An 18771-nucleotide genomic window follows, 5' to 3' on the forward strand; every position below is an offset into this window, starting at 1 on the left:
TTTTTCCATCATAAAAAATGCCAAGTCAGAACATATCGATAAACAAATATTTAAAAAACTTCGTTTCAAAATCAATTCGAAACCGGTTTATAATTGTTTAACGACCAAAGACGGCTAATTATAGTATGTGTATCAGCAAGAGCTTCAAACTTCATCTATTAATAAAATTTTTAAATGTCAAAAGGTTAAAATTAACATAAATCACTCATTAAGAATAACTAGATTTTTCTGTAAATTCGCATAGTACGGATTTTAAGTGTAACTCGGTAATACCATTGCACTCAAATATTCAATGATATCATATTTATAAAATCAAATCATTTGTTAAAAAAATACATTAATAAAAAATATACTATTCTTGTTAACTTCTAGGCAGGATATATTATGTACATACATAACTGTATCTAACTAACGTAACTAATTTTAAATGATGTTTTTTTATCAGTTGCGACGTATTTCTTTTTGAGTTTTTTCTTCTCGCATCTACATTCCGAATCGGTGATAACTTTACTAAGTATAGATTTTTAAAAAGAAGATTCAAAAATGCTTGTAAAAGCCTACTATGAAATATAATAATGAAACTAACCTGGACCCGCCAGCGCCTGCGAGTGACAGTAACGAAGAGCATCGAGAGCAGACTGAAGGTGCGCGCAGTCGGTTGTGAGCCCTGATCGGTTCTGCAACTTTCTCCCTGTCCGTCAGGGCGAGCACTGTCGAGCATTTCCTGAGACCTGGAGGACAAAGACAAAACTTATATTAACCTGCGCAAATTGTATTGACATAATTATACAATAAGTATTAGGTTCATAATATAGGTTCCAATGTAAATTGCTAAAGCATATGTGTTATGGAAAATCAGAAGTAACGACGGTACTACAAACACCCAGATCCAAGACAACATAGGAAATTAATGAACTTTTTCTGCATCGAATCCGTCGGGAAACGAACCCGGGATCTCGGAGTGGCGTTACATTTTAAATTACTTATTCTTTAAATTTAATTAAAGATGATTGTTATCAAACTTGACCTATGACTGGTCACCATATCTAATACAACAACAACAACAACAATAGCCTGTAAATTCCCACTGCTGGGCTAAAGGCCTCCTCTCCGACGTAAACCAGAAATAACACAAAATTTTCAATAAAAATATAATATTATGATCATGCGGTCATACTTGGACTTATTCACTCATAACGTATCAATATATGAAAAATCAGTTGCTTTTGGAAAGTTAAAAGCAAAAAAAGAGAAAGCAGTCAGCGGCAATATTTTATTGTTTTGTAATATTAATGAACAAACTGGTTTCTTGACACGTGATTTGAACCCGAACCGTTTTAATAATCGTATTTAGCGACTTATTTAAATAAAAAAAAACATAAACCCTTCTAATCTTCCCCTTAACAGGAAGGGAAGCCATCGGTGAGAAGTCTTATGCACAGACGTATAAACATAAGCATAGGTCATCAACAACAACAACAACAACAGCAGCAACAACAGCCTGTAGGTTTCCCACTGGGCTAAGGCCTCCCTTTGAGGAGAAGGTTTGGAACATATTCCACTACGCTATTTTCCAATGTGGGTTGGTGGAATACACATGTGGTAGAATTTCTATAAAATTAGACACGTACGTACGGAGTACGGGATGAACCCGCAATCATCGGTAAAGCTGTACGCGTTCTAACCACTGGGCCATCTCGGCTCTGAGCATAGGTCAAGTTCCATAAAATAGGTTTCTATTTTCAATATTATTTATTTATACAGAAACAAAAACCAGTGTTTTTATGTAAGACAAAGTATTGCGGTACAATCAATCTTGCATCATTAAAGATCAAAGTTCGGACGTCAATTTTTTACATCTTTCGTATTTGGAAATCACGTTTAACGTCATCAACGGTTCAAACTTCTTACCACTTACCACTTCCTCTTAAGAAATTAATCCAAATTTGATTCGATTCGAAGAGATGAGCTCTGAATCTGCTTCTTCAGCTAGCCATAATAAATAATATAAACTTAATTCAAATTTATGATACATATAATTTTTAAGATAACAGTGCAGCCTCCGCTCCTGATCTGAGGTCAAAATTTTGAGGCGGCATTGACAATTCAACATAAAACGTCAGATAGTATCCAAAACATCTTTCTTGAGATTACCATTCAATTCACATAATATAAAATAAGTAATGTTGTCTTAAATTTTCGCGATTATTACACATTTAAATAAAACTAGTTATTACGGATTTTAATCGCATCGCAATCGAAACGTCGGGATGTCCAAAATAATTAATATACGCGATTAAAATCCGTAATAACTAGTTTTATTTAAATAAAATAAGTAATTTTGATTGTACCTTCTAACAGTGGTTGGGGTTGCGACAACACTGAATCTCTGGAAGCAGCTCTCCTAACAGGCTTCGCAGGTCTCGCTAACGACTTGAGACCGCCGCTAAGGATGAGCTCAAGCGCTCGCCGACCACCAGGCCCGTTCGCGCCTGCTCCCATCTAAACACAAAGAAGACAACTCATTAGTACATAATTATCATTAAAAAATAACCTTCAACAATCTCTTTTTTCACTCAAGGTCAATACACCGATACTTCTTGTAGTTCCGGTTGTATGAGCAAGTGAACCGGGGCATAACATTTGAGAGCTCATCTCAAATGTATCATAACATATACAATAGTGTAAAGAATGGTTTACAGTTAGATAATTTGTTCAGTTGGAATATCAATTTCAATGAAGATTGTTAACTTACAACCAAGCGAAACCACTAGATGAAAACCAGACTACCGCCTGGCCACGGGAAATTCGCCGACGCGAAATTTCGCGCGAATATTCGAGTCCGCGAATTTCTCGTGGCCAGGCGGTTACTCGGGTAAAGTAAATAACATTAAACAGCTAATGGCTTATCATTTACTTTTCATATAACATACATCATATTATAATACGTATATAAAAAGACGTCAAAATAATTCGTTGCATGTAAATGCAATGTTTTAATTAAATAATCCAAGTATTAAGACTATTTCTGAACACAACACATAGTTTAGATGATTAGAACAATTTATAAAATCCGATCGATCTGTTTTATCGAGAAAATCGTAAATAATAACGGAGAGACTTGAATTATATTTTAATAACCAAATTATACTATACAATCTGAAAGTCAAATTATCCGTAAAATTAAACTAGATTTAGTATTTGTATTTCAAAAAAATAATTGCATTCAACAAATACAAAACTGCGCCTTCACTTGCCGTCAAAGCCGCGGGCGATAACAATTTTTATCTATAGTAAAATTAAAAATGAGAAAGTAACTAAATCTGTCAGTTGCCTCGTCACAACTAAACCGAACGTAATTTGACATCGTAAGAGCATTGGACTTGGATAAAGTCCTAAGCAAATTAATGACTGGATTTAAAACAAAAAGAAACAACAGTGTCGTGAGGAAAATAAACAAGAGTTGGTGTGCTTTACAATACGGCGAAATAAACTCAGCGGGTCTTATGTATATAGATTTTTGTCAAACTATTCATTTACATATATTTAATATGAAAATAGTGTAATAATATAACTTTAATACACTGAATATTACAGTTATACAGTCAAAATCACTTGGAAAACCTTTATTACGTTACGTAATTTTCTTATTGTCAACAATGAATCATAGTAATGTCAGTCGTGATAAATAGTTTGCTAGTCGCATAGATGTGTATTGAAAAAGTTGAAACGGCGATTTACCCGTAAATCCAATTAGGACCGTAAATTTTTCACTTTCTCAACAGTTTATATAAAGGTCCTGAGACAATGACGAATTATGGTAACATGACGTGAAAAAATTTGGCAGACACGGTGTTGATTACAAAGGTATAAACTGAAATACGCAAACCATTCACTGCTTAATTTTCCCTCACATCACTAAATGGCTAAGTCACACTCTCCTTATCAATAGACCCTTGCAGTCCAATTTGACAAGGCAACGAATACACGAACTGCTCTTGTAAGCGTTTACAAATATTATTTCTGTATAATTAAACATTTCGCGCTTACTTTTGCAAACCGGAAACCATCCGCTCATCCGTCATGAAATAAGTGATAAGATTAAATTAATTTAACGTAATTTATATTCACATCGTCGGTAAAATACGTTTATTTTATAATACAAGTATTGATTTATGTCATCAGTATAATATGACACCTTTTGTTTTAAGCATCGACATTCTATCATAGAGGTCGCATAGTAAATCCAGACTATAGTCTGGTATTACGTTGTACAGTTTGGATGTATGAACTTTTAATGTAGATAAAAATGCATGACCATTGAGCAGGCCATTTATTATGTAAGGTTCGAGTGTTACTTAGGAATTTAAAAGTTTTTATAAACTGCATATAATTTAAAATTAACTAAATACGCAATGTAAACGTTACTTAGGTAACTTAGTAGGTACTTTAGGTAGGACTTTGTGGAAAGCCATCTGGGTATGTACATCCTTTCATATTCTACCTACAAACAGGAATACATAAAGCCATTACGTTCCCATTTGAAGAGTGAATGAGCTAAAGTGTCAGAGAGAAAATGGCCCAGTGGTAAGTAAGCGTGCATCTTAACCGATAATTTTGTGTTCAAACCTAGGTAAGCACCATTGGCTTTTACTCACATATGAATGCGCCAACCCGCATTGGAGCAGCGTGGTGGAATATACTCCTAACCATCTCCTCGAAGAGAGCGAGGCTTTAGCCCAGCAGTGGGAAATTTACAGGCTGTTACAACAGTTCAATAACACGGGACATTACAATAATATCCCGGATTAACGGCGCTTTGGTTGTGCTACACTTATGTCGCAAGGGCCACTCTTTTTAGTCAACTAATATAATAATAAAAAACTTTAATACTGTACTAAATCCTATTTGGGCTTAGTGTAGTTTAGTGTAGTGTAGCTTCGATTCTTATCTTCGTGCACGCTCGCAGTGTATACAGTTGAGTGAACTTCGCTTAAATACGAGTACTCTAAGCTAGGGTGTTCCCCAAGGCATCGTGCTGTATGTATTTTTTTCTGATATACGCTGTTTAATATATTTTTAGTAATATTCGACAGATTAAGTATTATAAATTTTAACAGTTACATTTATTTATAGGAATTCATCACCTTAACTTGACTTCAATATTTATTTAAAGCTAAATAAGCATACAGTTACAATCCTCATAGTTATATCATTTTCCATACCCTTGGCATTTTTTTGATAATTAATAGAGTAGTTAAGACAAGCGTAACAAATAATCATTTTCACCTTTATAAGATCAGTTTAGTAGGGTTCGACGATATGTTATTTTATACCAGTTTTTATTTAAACGTCCCACGCGTCCTTAAAGGTATTATAGAATACTTTATCGATACACACAAAATTAATGGAATGTAAAGTTGTAATTTAAAAAAAGATGAAACTGGGAAGCTCTAACATCTGAGGCAGAGGCTCGGCCTAGTTCAGATGCTTGTACTCATAGAATAAGTTAAGTACGTACAAATTGTAGTATTATTCATAAGTTATAATATTTCCCACAGCTGGGCCGGGTTGGTGGAATGGACGTGTGGCAGAATTTCGATGAAATTAGACACATGCAGGATCCTCACGATGTATTCCTTCACCGCCGAGTACGAGATGAATTATAAACACATATGAAGCACATATACATATACAGTGGTCCTTGCCTGGGTTTGAATCCGAAAGCATCGGTTAAGTTGAAATATGGGGAACTGCTGCGAAGTCTAACGTAAAGCCATTACAAATTTTACAAAATAAAGTTATTAAAGTTCTTTACAAATATGATTATATGACGCCATCCGCTGAATTATACAAAAAAACAAAATTTCTTAATTTAAATCAATTATACACTTTGAAAACCTGCATGTTGATTAGAAAAATAATAACAAATAAAACACATTCACAATTACACTTTCATAAAAAAACACATACATACCACACTAGGAAACGTAATAAACTAGAACTTCCAAAAACCAGAACCAACTATGGAAAGAAAAACATTTTATTTGAAGGAGTTCAAATTTATAATAAATTATCAGATTTAATCATTAATAGCAAGAGTTTTCCTATATTCAAAAAACGTGTAATGGAATATGTGCAAAATAATTTATAAGCTAATGTAACCCCTACCTTAACATTTTTGTGTACTATAACTACCCGCAACATTTTACCTCAGTGTATATAATTCATAAGGCAGACTTTTAAATGTACCCTCAGGAAAAATAATTATAATTTCTTATTATAAGTGAACTTTTGTGTTCTTTATGAGAAATAAATGTCTTTAAACCGAAGATGTACGCGTTTTAACCACTGGTCATTATATGCATGTACAATTATTTAGTTATGGTTTCTAACTGGATATGTGTAAAACGCTTAAGGCATAATTTGGATGATATTTATCATTCTTCTGTTAATGTTTGTAATTAAGTAAAGGCTAACGACTCCTTTTAGAGGACAAAATAACGCGTTAACGAATAAACCCGTCTTGAATTAACAATTGTTAAAGTGATAAAATAAAAAATAAACAAATCGTCTTAGTAACACTAGCATGGTACTAGTGTTACTAAGTACATTTTAACATTAAGAACTAGACATATACATATATTTTTATATGTTAAGTTAAAGGCATATTAAGATTATTTTTTTCTTTGTGTCACCTTATATTTGACTTTCATTTACTTCTCTATCTCTGTATATCTACATATATTCCAGTTCCTGTTCTATGCCCCTTAATTTTACCAAAATATAAATATCTATATATGGATGTAGTTTTCGCTCGCAAATTCATTTGCGTTTTAGGTTTCGATACTACTTGAGTGACTTCTATTATGACAGTGATATTAATTAAAAATTAATTTACATAGTTTGTAAAATTTATTTATGATACTTTAAATCTATATGTCTAGAGGTACTATGTACATTTATAATTGATATGCGTATGAAATATTTTGTTATTGTCATGACAGTGTTAATTAATTTGAAAATGCTTTGTATGTATACTGCAAATGTAATTTTACATATATAATAAATAAATACAAGTAATTGAGGATAATATATCGCGCACTGTGCAATGAAGAAAGTATATTTATAGCATTATCGATTTGTTTATCGGTCAATCAATTTAATAAAAAATAAATTTTAACGATTAATTACATAAAAGGAAAGATTTGTTTTTGATTCCCAAATGTTCGAAATGATATTTATAAAAGGTACGTAATTTGAAACTAGTCACCATTAGCTTCGCACGGGTAAAATGAAGTTTATATCCCAACACTTTTTGATTATTTTTGATAATTTGTGACACTCAAATATTTCAAGAGTATAGGAGATATTGGAACTGTGTCACATAGATAGGGTCTCGAGGTAATACATTAGCAATAAAAACTTCCTTTTTTTTAAATAGGTGTCTCTGAATTATATTAATATTGGGATATGTCATTGTGTGAACTGCTGGCTCCTTTATATTAATTTGGAAAATGTAGTCACTACTAAATTTTATAGACATAAGATTCTAAATTAACATTGATGATTTAAATAAGTACATTCAAATCAAAAACAACTATTGTACAAATCACGAATATTTGGAACAATAACAAGAATGTGAATTTCCCCGTTGAATCGCATTTCCTATCCTCTGGTCGAAATATGAACCGCCGCTGATTCCCAAAGGAGGAAGTTCACTATTTAATCTTACAGAACAAAAAATGAATACAGAAATAAACGAAAATAAGTAGGATAATTTGATAACAAATAGACGAAATACTTACGTAGATAAACTATTGCGGCAGTCAGTTGGAGAGTCAAGTCAACATTATTTTTTGGCAAGTTGCCTTCTAACAAAATTTAGCATTACCTATATTCTTTTATCCGAGAATTAAATATTTAAAGATTCGATATTTTATATTGGTTTATAAATATTATTGTTTCTTTGAGAGCTTCCATTTTTTATGGCACCAGTGAACAATTAGGTCAGCGTATGGTAGTGGTCATCACTGCCCAGACAAATCAAATTTTAACTATTTTAAGCATCCACGATTCCAACTTCGGGAGCAGAGATGTAATGTAATTTGTACCTCTTGTTACACTGGCACACCAATATTAATTATTACTGTTTGGCAGTAAAATACAAAATGATGAGTGGATGGTACCTACCCAGAAGGCTTGATTAAAGCTCTACCATCAAGTGAAGATTATTACTATTATTCATCAATGGTACCTACTTAAAGAGTACGTAGATGTTTGCTCCAGTCTGTCTGAGTAAGTCTACTAAGAATATTATAAATATAAATTTATATTTAATTCTTTGTCCTTATTTCAATATTATAATTGCCACTAAATATGTTGGTTCATCTGTTTATTGGCGCAGCAACCAAACAACACACCGACGTCTTATTTTTGGTATGAGATGAGTTTATTAGAAAAGGACCCTTCGGCTTATAAACTCAAAAATTCCCAGAAATTAAGATGCAGCTAAACATTATGTTATTATTTTGAATGAAAGCAGATTTAAATTGGAGTTTCAGGGCTTTTCCTCGAGTTATCAAAGCAAACAGAGAGCATGAGTCAGTCGAATCAAAGCAGAGTTACTATCGTAACAAATGTTAGCTCAAACTTCTACGAAGTGCGTATGAATCGTTACTTACAACAACATTGTTTTAATGGGTATTAGAAACTTAAATATAGTTATATATATATATTTATTGTAATAACTTAGACTTGTCTACCAATCAATCTTACTGACTTTATTGAATTTGTTTTAATAGATATTAAAAAATATAGATATATCTTATATGTGACTTTATTCATTCTCATCGGTAGTCTACAATCCGAACTCAGTAGCTTTACTTTTTATGTCATTCTGTAAAATGACGATCAAAAGAGCTTGAGAAAGTTTACTTAAATAAAGTATATTTTGATTTTATTAGTAAATATCATCAACTTTATCAACTTCTTCTGCAACATAAAATATTGCAGAAGAAGTTGATAAAGTTCCACCTTTACTGAATGACTGAATATAAACGATGTGCATATTTAAAAAAAAAAACATACAATTGGCGCCAGTTAGGTATGAAACTGCACAGAAATAACTTTTAAAATACATCACCAAAAATGGCAACATTAAGAAAAAAATCAAACAGAATTTTTTTATGTCATAAATACGGAAATTGGTATTAGTATATTATGTACCTTCTGTTTAGGAGTAAAGACAGTTCTTACAACGTTAAAACTCATCATTTAGGAAGATGAAATTGGGGCTAGATTACACAGATAGTGTGCCGTGACCGAGGTAAATTGAGGCTATGCGCAATACTGGCTTACCAAATAGCATAGACAAAACATTGCAATTTATAGACTAGATATAAATGTATTTTTATTTTTTACCATTTAAACAATATAAACTTTTACAAATTAATGTGGTACTAGTTGCTATCGACAATGCAATACATTTAAATTTTTACTCCTTTTTGTAAAAGTCGGTTTAAAATACTATTTATACATATAAAGGTACACGAGCCAGGTCATGTGTGCTACTGGTGCTATAAAAACCTTCCACAAGAAACTTACATCTTGTGTCATTAATCTCGATCAGAAACAGCTACTTTTATAAAAGTAGGTTTATTTAATTTTGAGTTTATTTAATTTTGAGTTTATTTAATATTAGAAATACGAATTCTATTTTATAAACACGTTTTCAATTAACAATGAAACCTTATTACGGTTTATATGAGACGAACCGTTCTGCCGGTGACAGTTCTAAGATCTTCAGTCAACCGAAGATATAAATGTACAGTACGACACAACTTAGATGTAGCATCGACAAAATTCGTAAAACCGATCACATCCGAATTAAGTACGCTAGCCCAAATTATCAATATTTATTTTCCGATGTGAATATGATCTTTATACATACGTAATAACTTGTAATATTGACCTAATATATATTCGTAAATTTGACACGTTGAACTGACGCAAGAATCAATAGCGACGAATAGCGTCGAATGGTGCGATAGGAAGCTATTTCTATTGGTTGTATAAATCAGCAGTAATCGGTTTTATTGAATTTGCCGATGCTACATATAAGTTGTGTCGTACTATAACTTTATATCATTCTCTTGTTAAGCGATGTCAACTGTATAGAATTGTCTTTTGTTATAAATTTATGTTACATTTATTTAATTCAAGGATAAATAGAAGTTTCTATAAATAAATAGTTGTAGCTACATACTATATCGTTGAAACATTTGAACGGGTAAAACAATGAAATTGAAAATGATTTCAAGCGAAACAGAATTACGTAAATTCTTATAATAGAAAAAGATGAAACAATAGCGGGGAGACCACGAATGCAGAAATATTGACTACCGTAGTCGAGTGGTTTGTACATCTGTTTTCATGGGTACGCCACTCCAAGGTTCTAGGTCGATTCCCGGCCGAGTCGATGTAGAAAAAGTACATTAGTTTTCTATGTTGTCTTAGGTCCGGCTATTTGTGGTAACGTCGTTACTTCTGGTATTCCATAACACAAGTGCTTTAGCTACTTACATTGGAATCAGTGTAATGTATCTGATGGTGTCCAATATTTAATACATATTTATTTATTTATTTATTGAATATGAATACACGGTATAAAAAAAAAATTATATTGATTCCATATTTAGATGAATAGAAATTTCAAGGCTAATCTTCACATACATCAGAATACCGTACCAATTATTGTAATACAAAATTAAATTGAAAACTCAAACAATAGCTCGAGCACGTGAAACTACGACCACATGATAAAAAGTGTACAGTCGTCTTCAAAACTTTACTATACAAATATAATGACAATTTAAACTGTCAAAACAAGAATCCGATTACTTCCTAGGGATGGTATTAATCGGTTGGCGTGGATGTTGGATGAAATAATTACTGGAAAAGCTTTGTTTAGCCCGTTAATGTGACCCAGATTCAACCCACGCCCTGTCAACAGTTATTCTAACGAAACAATTGATTGCCGTGATCGAATTTGGACTGTTAAAGAGTCAATAAACACAAGGTACGTAACATATTGATTAACAGAACTAATTTAGTCAACGTTGTTCAAATTACCAAATGCATTTTACTTTAGAGCCTTAAACGATACCATTTAGTATGAAATATAACTGTTATAAAATAAAATTTGCACCCATTTCAATAGCGAATTAGAATTACTTAAGTTAACTCTTACTTATAAATGTATTTGATTCGCTTTGTGAGCAACAGGGTAAGGTCATACTAAAATAACCCTGAGAAACAATTTTTGTCGAAAAGCTCTCTGAAACCGAGGGTTACGTTGCGTAATTTCACACACAGACGCAATGTATGTTGTATAGTTTTCTTTCGATTAAATTAAAGCATGCAAGGCTGTTGGATCTGCGCCTGATCACTATCTAGTCATGATGGATTGCCGTCCTGTTGAATTATATGAGTTGGGGCCGTCTATATTTTCAAAACGATAATAGCTTAACGTGGTGGAAGGGCTTTATGCAAATCCGCCAGGGAAAGCCAACTCACTCGTCAGATATTCTACCAACAATTTCCAGTACAGTATTGTTATGTTTTGTCTCACTCACCTAAGTGAGCCAGAGAGTAAGTAATGTCTATGGGTGGTGAAGACCTCATACCATCAAGTGGCACGTCCACCTGTCAAACTGCGAGAGCGTCTGTGTCTTAAAATACTCTATCGGACGTTGGGAGCCCAATTAAGAACTTAGTAATAAAGAAGAGACTTCGTCAGGATTCGTCGATATGTATCAGCTGAAAATCTTCTATATGTATACCACTACAACTACAGTTTAGTTTACGGTTGACTTGTAAAAAATATATATAAAATATTATATCGAAACAATTTTAATACAATTAAAAATAAACGTATATCTGAAGAGGACTGTACCTTCACATCTTTATTGTTATAAAATATTTAAACGACGGTACGCGTGCACCGAGTCAGTAATCTTTATGTACTCATTGTATTATTTATTTAAGTGCTGACGTGAGCGAATACATCGGTCGATCGTCTATAAAACATGTTTAGAATATATTAAGTTCAAAATTCGTACACTGCCATTAATTTAATCGTTTATTTATTCATTTTTTGTAGCAGACATATCTAGTTCGGTCAATAAAAACAATATAAATACAAACTCAAAACTAGATTATAATAATACACAATTTCAGGCAGCGTAAGTAGATAGACTAAAATAAGAAACATAATTTACATAATACTTTTTTTTAATAAATATAAAGATATGCAAAGAGCAATTTTCAAACGACTTCAAAAAGGAGGAGGTTATCAATTCGTCTGTATTTTTTTATGTTTGTTTCCTCATAACTTTTCACTGGGTGGACCGATTTTGATAGTTTTTTTTTGTTTGAAAAGTAGTGCTTTCTGTGTGGTCCCATTTAATGACACTGGCTCCAAATCTAACAATAACTATAACTACGTTATATAACCGTAATTCGACTTTTAAGTATTCTAATATTTTTCATTTCACTTAGGAAGACTCTAAAAAATTTGTTGAATACTCAATTCTTTTTATTACTTTTTAATGCATATTCTATTATAAATAGTGTTTTATTTGAAGTCGGTTTTTTGTTACATTTTTTATTTATAATTAAAAATATTCTCGTCGTTTCTCGTATATTATATTCGTATATCGTATATTTACAATTCATATAAATGGTTTATCATTGTTTGATATGTAGATATGTTAAGATTTTATTTATTAACTTAATTAATAATCAATAATTAAAACTGGTACTTCTTTATGGGCAATGACCAAATATACAAAAAAGGAATATTTAAACGAATGTTTTTCATAAAATTATTGTAAGCTTTTTCGCTTTTGGGAATACTCCCTAATGGAGAATTCCGATCATTATAAAGCGGATTCTAGCGACTGAATTTCGACGCGTGCGCATATCGAGCAGTTAATAAATTTACATATAATTTATTTTATTATTTAATATAGAACAAACAATGACTGAAGAAGAATTTTATTCGAAGTATAAATAGTGCTTAAGTTGATGAATTCAAGAATACAATTGTATTACATTTCTTGAGAACTTTTGTTCATTAGGAAACAAGAAAGCGGCAATAGAATGGACGTTTCTTTTCGTGTATGATTATTACCTACGGTTAATTTCTATATGAATAGTTATTATCTTAGACGATTCAGGTAATCTACCTACTTATGTTTTTTGTGATATCGTGAGAAAATATACTTTATATTATTCCACTAAATATATAATTAAGTTTCTTAGCAACAAACATGTATTTTTAAAAAAGAACAGTTTTTTTATTAAAAAAAATATACTTATAATAGAAATATATAGTCAAATAGCCTAGTCAAATGCTTAAGTGGGATGACCAATGATTGATCATCTCTTATTGGGAAGGTGCAACCCATAAGTCACTTCTAAATCATTTTATTACTTTTACTAAAGGGGGTGACGCTGGTGACCACTTACTACCAAATGGTGCGCTAGTCAGTACGCTTATAGTACAAATTAAAGAAAATATTTACTCAATCTACGTATAATAAAATTGGGAGTGTCACTCTGTAATATTATAGAATCGCTTTTTACTAAATGCTTTTTTTTTTAATTTTGTCTTTTTGTTTGTTACGCCTTAACTCAAAACGGCTGGACCGATTTTAACGGTTCATTCACTGGCAGATAGCTGATCTAATAAGTAATAACTTAGAATTAGGCTACAGTAACTTAGGCTACAACAATAACTTTTTATTATATTCAAACGCGCACAAAGTCGGGGCACGGCTAGTCCGCTATAAAATCCTAATAAGCGTTGGAAATACATTTTAAACACACATACCTATACGTCACGACTTATCGCCGACCAATAGCAAGAGCACGTGTTATCAGTTGTTGACACAAAAGACATGCATTATAAATCGATTTATATTTTGTTTGACATTTTTTTAGTAGTAACTGTAGCAGATTAACGAACAAACCAATCTCCACGTATCCTAATTGGAAAAATTGTAAAATAAATACCTCACGAAATTGTAAACTGTCGAAAAACTGTGTATCATAATCAAACGCATAATTTTTCCATAGATTGTGATAAATCAGAGTAATTTTTAGTTATAAGACAGTACATTTATAAACATGTATTACCAGATCGTAATTCAATATTTAAAGGTACTTCTGGGTTCACTTTTGTGTGTCCTTCAGTGCCAGGCCTGTACATATCGAATAGATATCTCACACATCTACATATTCTACATAGACCAGTTTTAATCCTGGATTTAGCCTTGCAAAAAACCCGGGCAACACAAGATAGGAGACCTTATATCTAGTAATCGAGTTTTGGATCATAGAAATCTTTTTTGCTTACACGCGGCGGCTAATTCTGCTCAAGATATCTGAGATATAAGAAGATCTGCCCATATACATACGGTAATATACGAAAGCGATCCGTAACGGAGAAAGTGCTTCTAGTTTTTTAATAGGTATTCCAATTTACTAGGGCACGCCAAGCTTCTTAGACTCCGGCGTGTCAGTGTATCTGCCTGAAAGGCCCCGAAACACGTAACATGTTATTTATACCAGCGAAAAAATAAGATTCTATATCCATATATCTACTGCTACCGGTGGGGAGGATACAACAATGCAATACTCTGCGGTATAGCAATTATAGTAGCAAACAAAAACCTTCGAAATCGTGCCTGTCGCTGTCGGCATCTTTACAATGTAAATAGAGAGAGGATAAGGGAACGGGAACATTCAGGGTTATTGGGAACTCGAAGTATTACCATGATAAATTGATATATGGAAGGTGATAGGGGTGTTTATGTATAGAGGCTAAGGCTGGTTCCCTTTTGCTCTATATATGAAATCAGTGTCTGGCTGGGAGCGAAGATCATAGTAAACTTTTTTTTTTTAAATATCAAGTATTTCAAAAGTTGATGATAACCGACCTACGGCTGGAAGTTGTATAGTACAGGGCATACTTTTTTTAATACACCACCCAACAAAATTGCCTAACTTTGAGGATGAGAGTCGAGATAGCCCAGTGGTTAGAACGCGTGCATCTTAACCGATAATTGCGGTTTCAAACCCAGGCAAGCACAGCTGATTCATGTGCTTAATTTGTCTTTATAATTCTTCTCGTGCTCAGCGGTGAAGGAAAACATCGTAAGGAAACCTACATGTGACAAATTTTATAGAAATTCTGCCACATGTGCATTCCACCAACCCGCATTGGAACAGCGTGGTGGAATATGTTCCAAACCTTCTCCTCAAAGGGAGAGGAGGCCTTTAGCCCAGCAGTGGGAATTTACAGGCTGTTGTTGAGGATGAGAAAGCCAAAAGAGGGTAGTGCTTTTACAATGTAGTAGTAGAAGTGTCTATGGGTGAATGTAACTAATCACTAAGTGGTTTATTTGCCTTTCTAAAATATACATATTCAAATACACACATTAAGTCATTCCATTAAAACAGACTAGCAGTAAAATATTCTCTTGTTTTGTTAAAAAGGAATATTTAAGAAGATATCATAACAATGAATTACTGGCGCGCTACTTTCATTTTAGGGTTCAGTGGCAGAACATCTAAAAAGTAAAAAACAAAGTAGCTTACCGCCGTTTGTACACTTAGATCTTGGTCAACTACGCAACGGATTTTAATGCGATTTTTGCCAAAAAAACTATTCAAAAGAAAGGTTATGAAAGACGAATATTATGAAAGATAATATCAAGTTGCTTAGACGATGCCGAGCACGAGATGAATTATAAAACTCAAGTTAGGCACATGTATATTCAGTGTTGCCTGCCTTGGGTTCGAACCCGTAATCATCGGTTAAGATGCGTGCGTTCAAACCACTCGCTATTTCGGTTGTGTAGCTTGTTGTGCACACATTAGAAAACTAATTTCTAACGTATAGTATATTTATATAGCTCTAGTAAAGTATATGCGGTCAAACGAAATATCTGCTTTAAATATACAATGTCGTCTGGTATGTTCGATTTATAGAAGATAAAAAAGTGACGTCATCACAATTATACATGATATCATTCTAAAATATACAATTTGTAAGCAAAAGATAACGAAAACAATAGTACGTATTATCAACTTGAAATAAAAAATGTTATACTTCGTTCTGTAAAAACTGTTAAAGCAAATTTAATTTGATTTATTTGATAAACTTTCCTGCTCAAATGAATCTGACAAATATCTTTATCTCAGTATCGAAACAAGTTATCCGTATGAAAAAAAAATTGTTTATTTACAGTCATATTGATGGAGGACATACGAATGGAATTGTTTCATCCTAATTACTTCAACAATGGTTGATAACCCCTGATATTCATGGAATTTTTACAAGTATCCTTGACCCTTTTATAACTAATGTTTTTGTTTCGACGAATTCGTTTTTTTTTATTTCAATCAATTAACACATCACATCACAAAGAGCCGAGATGGCTCAGTGGTTAGAATGCGTAACCGATGATGGTGGGTTCAAACTCGGGCAAGAACCATTTATATTTCATGTGCTTGATTTGTGTTCATAATTAATCTCGTGATCGACGGTGAAGGAAAACATCGTGAGGAAACCTGCATGCAACCTGCCTGCATGTATTGGAGCAGCGTCTTATGGGTGGGTGTCGTGGGTCGAAGCTTATTATACTACTTTCGTCAGCGGCTTCTCCCGCTTGTTAGTGATAAGTATTAAGTACACACTGTATGATCTTTTTCGTACCGCTAATGTGTAGGGAAAATTTCGTGATGAACGATTGTGGTTGAGACGTTACAAACACACTTTCACATTTATAATATTATATAAGAATCAGTATCGTTCTTTAATAGATAGATATCGCTGGCATATAACGAACTGTCATTAAACAATTTTTTTAGTTTAGTTTTCAGGTGTCGCCTGCCGCTTCGTTCGCGTTTAATGGGTTGTTCGGCAGTTAAGCAGAAAGAAGTATATGTCCTACCATTTTTCATTAAATTCGGTTCAATGGTTTGTCTATCAAAGAGTAAAAGAGATAGACAGATAGAGTTACTTGCTTATACTATTAGTATAGATAATTCAAACCTGTATTTACAACATTTTGATAGTAATTGATGTCTGCACTTTACTGAAGCGTGTTTGCCTTTATGCATAAATTAAGTAGTAAGACTTATTTGATTGTATTCCCCTTCATTTTCGCAAAGAACTCAAATTACCAAATAACGCTGTCACTTGTCTTGTCATGAACGGGCAAATATTTGTATTGAAACCGCTAAAGTAGTCTGACACTGTTAGTCTTAAACATAAAAAAAATCCGTTATATTGCAATTTTTGAATGTTAATTCGAACTAACGCTAATTTTAAAAACACTTTCAAAATAATTACACAACAAGGAGCTCAACCACCAAAGAAAATTAATCAAATTCTGACACATTAAGATCTTTACAACATTTAACAAAGCACTAACTTCTACGAAGTCATCAGAGCGCGAAGAAAACAAACTTATAACACTAAGTTTTGCACAATTAATACATCCTTCCTTGGGTAAGAGATGTTTGCCAAGATACTGTACAATAAATATTACTAAACCAAGAGTCATATTTTTCAACATATCATTCCGTGCTAAATAATACTTGCGTGAATGAATATTATGACCATTCCCGATGGTACATGTCCGACGAGATGGGAACCCGCATATCAAGCATTCATAGTAAGCGAACCAGTGCAGTTATGCCTATAACGTTATGCAAGGGTTATAACATGATACCCCTATGGTTATAAATAATAATAAATAAATATTAAACAACATCACATACACTACTCTGATACCAATGTAAGTAGCTAACACACTTTTGTTGTATGGAAAATGTGACGACGGTACAACAATCACCCAGACCCAAGACAACATAGAAACCTAATGAATTTTTTCTACATCGATTTGGCTGGGAATCGAACCCGATACCATGGAGCGGCATACCCATGAAAACCGGTGTACACACTAGTCGACCACAGAGGTCGTCAATCGTACTCGGATTCAATCGACCCCTATGGTCATTGCTAGTATTAGAAGTTTTTAATATTTTTCAAAGCGTTGGTTATCAAGGACGAAGTTGACCACGTAACACCATGGCAAAACAACAAACAGTCAGCTTAAATTACAGTTTACTGTAATTTACTACTTTAAGAGAAGAATGTTACTCAATAGTTATATAATATAATTCTTGATCTAATGGTTAGCGTGTGAGACTGACGCCTCGGGTTACTGGGTATTTGAAGTTACATTAGCAAACCAGAGAAGGAAGTCAAGAGTATAACACTTCCGTACCTCAGAAAAAGTGTAGACAGTTGGTCTTTTGTTTGATCAAAAATTCTTGTTAACAAAGATGGTAATTTCCGTATCATTGCAATTCTTAAAAACATTAATTAAAATGACGCCACAGCAAATGGAAATAAATCCATGAACACTGCATAATTTTTTTTGTAATCTTTATTAATATTATAAATGTGAAAGCAACTCTGTTCATCTGTCTGCCTGTCGCTCTTTCACCAACAAACCGTTGAAACGAATTTGATGAAATTTAGTACGAAGCAAAGTTGAGCTCCAAGAAAGAGCATGGGCTACTTTTTTGCCAAACACATGAAAACAAAACACCTTACAACGCGAGCTAAGCTGCGGACGCCTACTAGTTATAAATAATAAATAAATAAATATGAGACAACATCACACATTA

At 32.9% G+C, this 18771-nt stretch overlaps 1 protein-coding gene across 2 annotated transcripts in view; it reads right to left on the reverse strand.

The window, feature by feature from the left end:
- LOC124536107 (probable E3 ubiquitin-protein ligase RNF144A) overlaps positions 1-18771 on the reverse strand; it is a 144442-nt gene that overhangs the window by 89389 nt on the left and 36282 nt on the right. For both annotated transcript variants that reach the window (XM_047112553.1, XM_047112554.1), the window contains 2 exons: positions 2352-2502; positions 587-731 (listed from right to left, as the gene is read on the reverse strand). In XM_047112553.1, coding sequence (XP_046968509.1) covers positions 587-731; positions 2352-2502 — 296 coding nt within the window. The remainder of the gene's footprint in view (positions 1-586; positions 732-2351; positions 2503-18771) is intronic.

The sequence above is a fragment of the Vanessa cardui genome, chromosome 16 (genome assembly GCF_905220365.1).
Source record: "Vanessa cardui chromosome 16, ilVanCard2.1, whole genome shotgun sequence".
Lineage (NCBI taxonomy): Eukaryota > Metazoa > Arthropoda > Insecta > Lepidoptera > Nymphalidae > Vanessa > Vanessa cardui.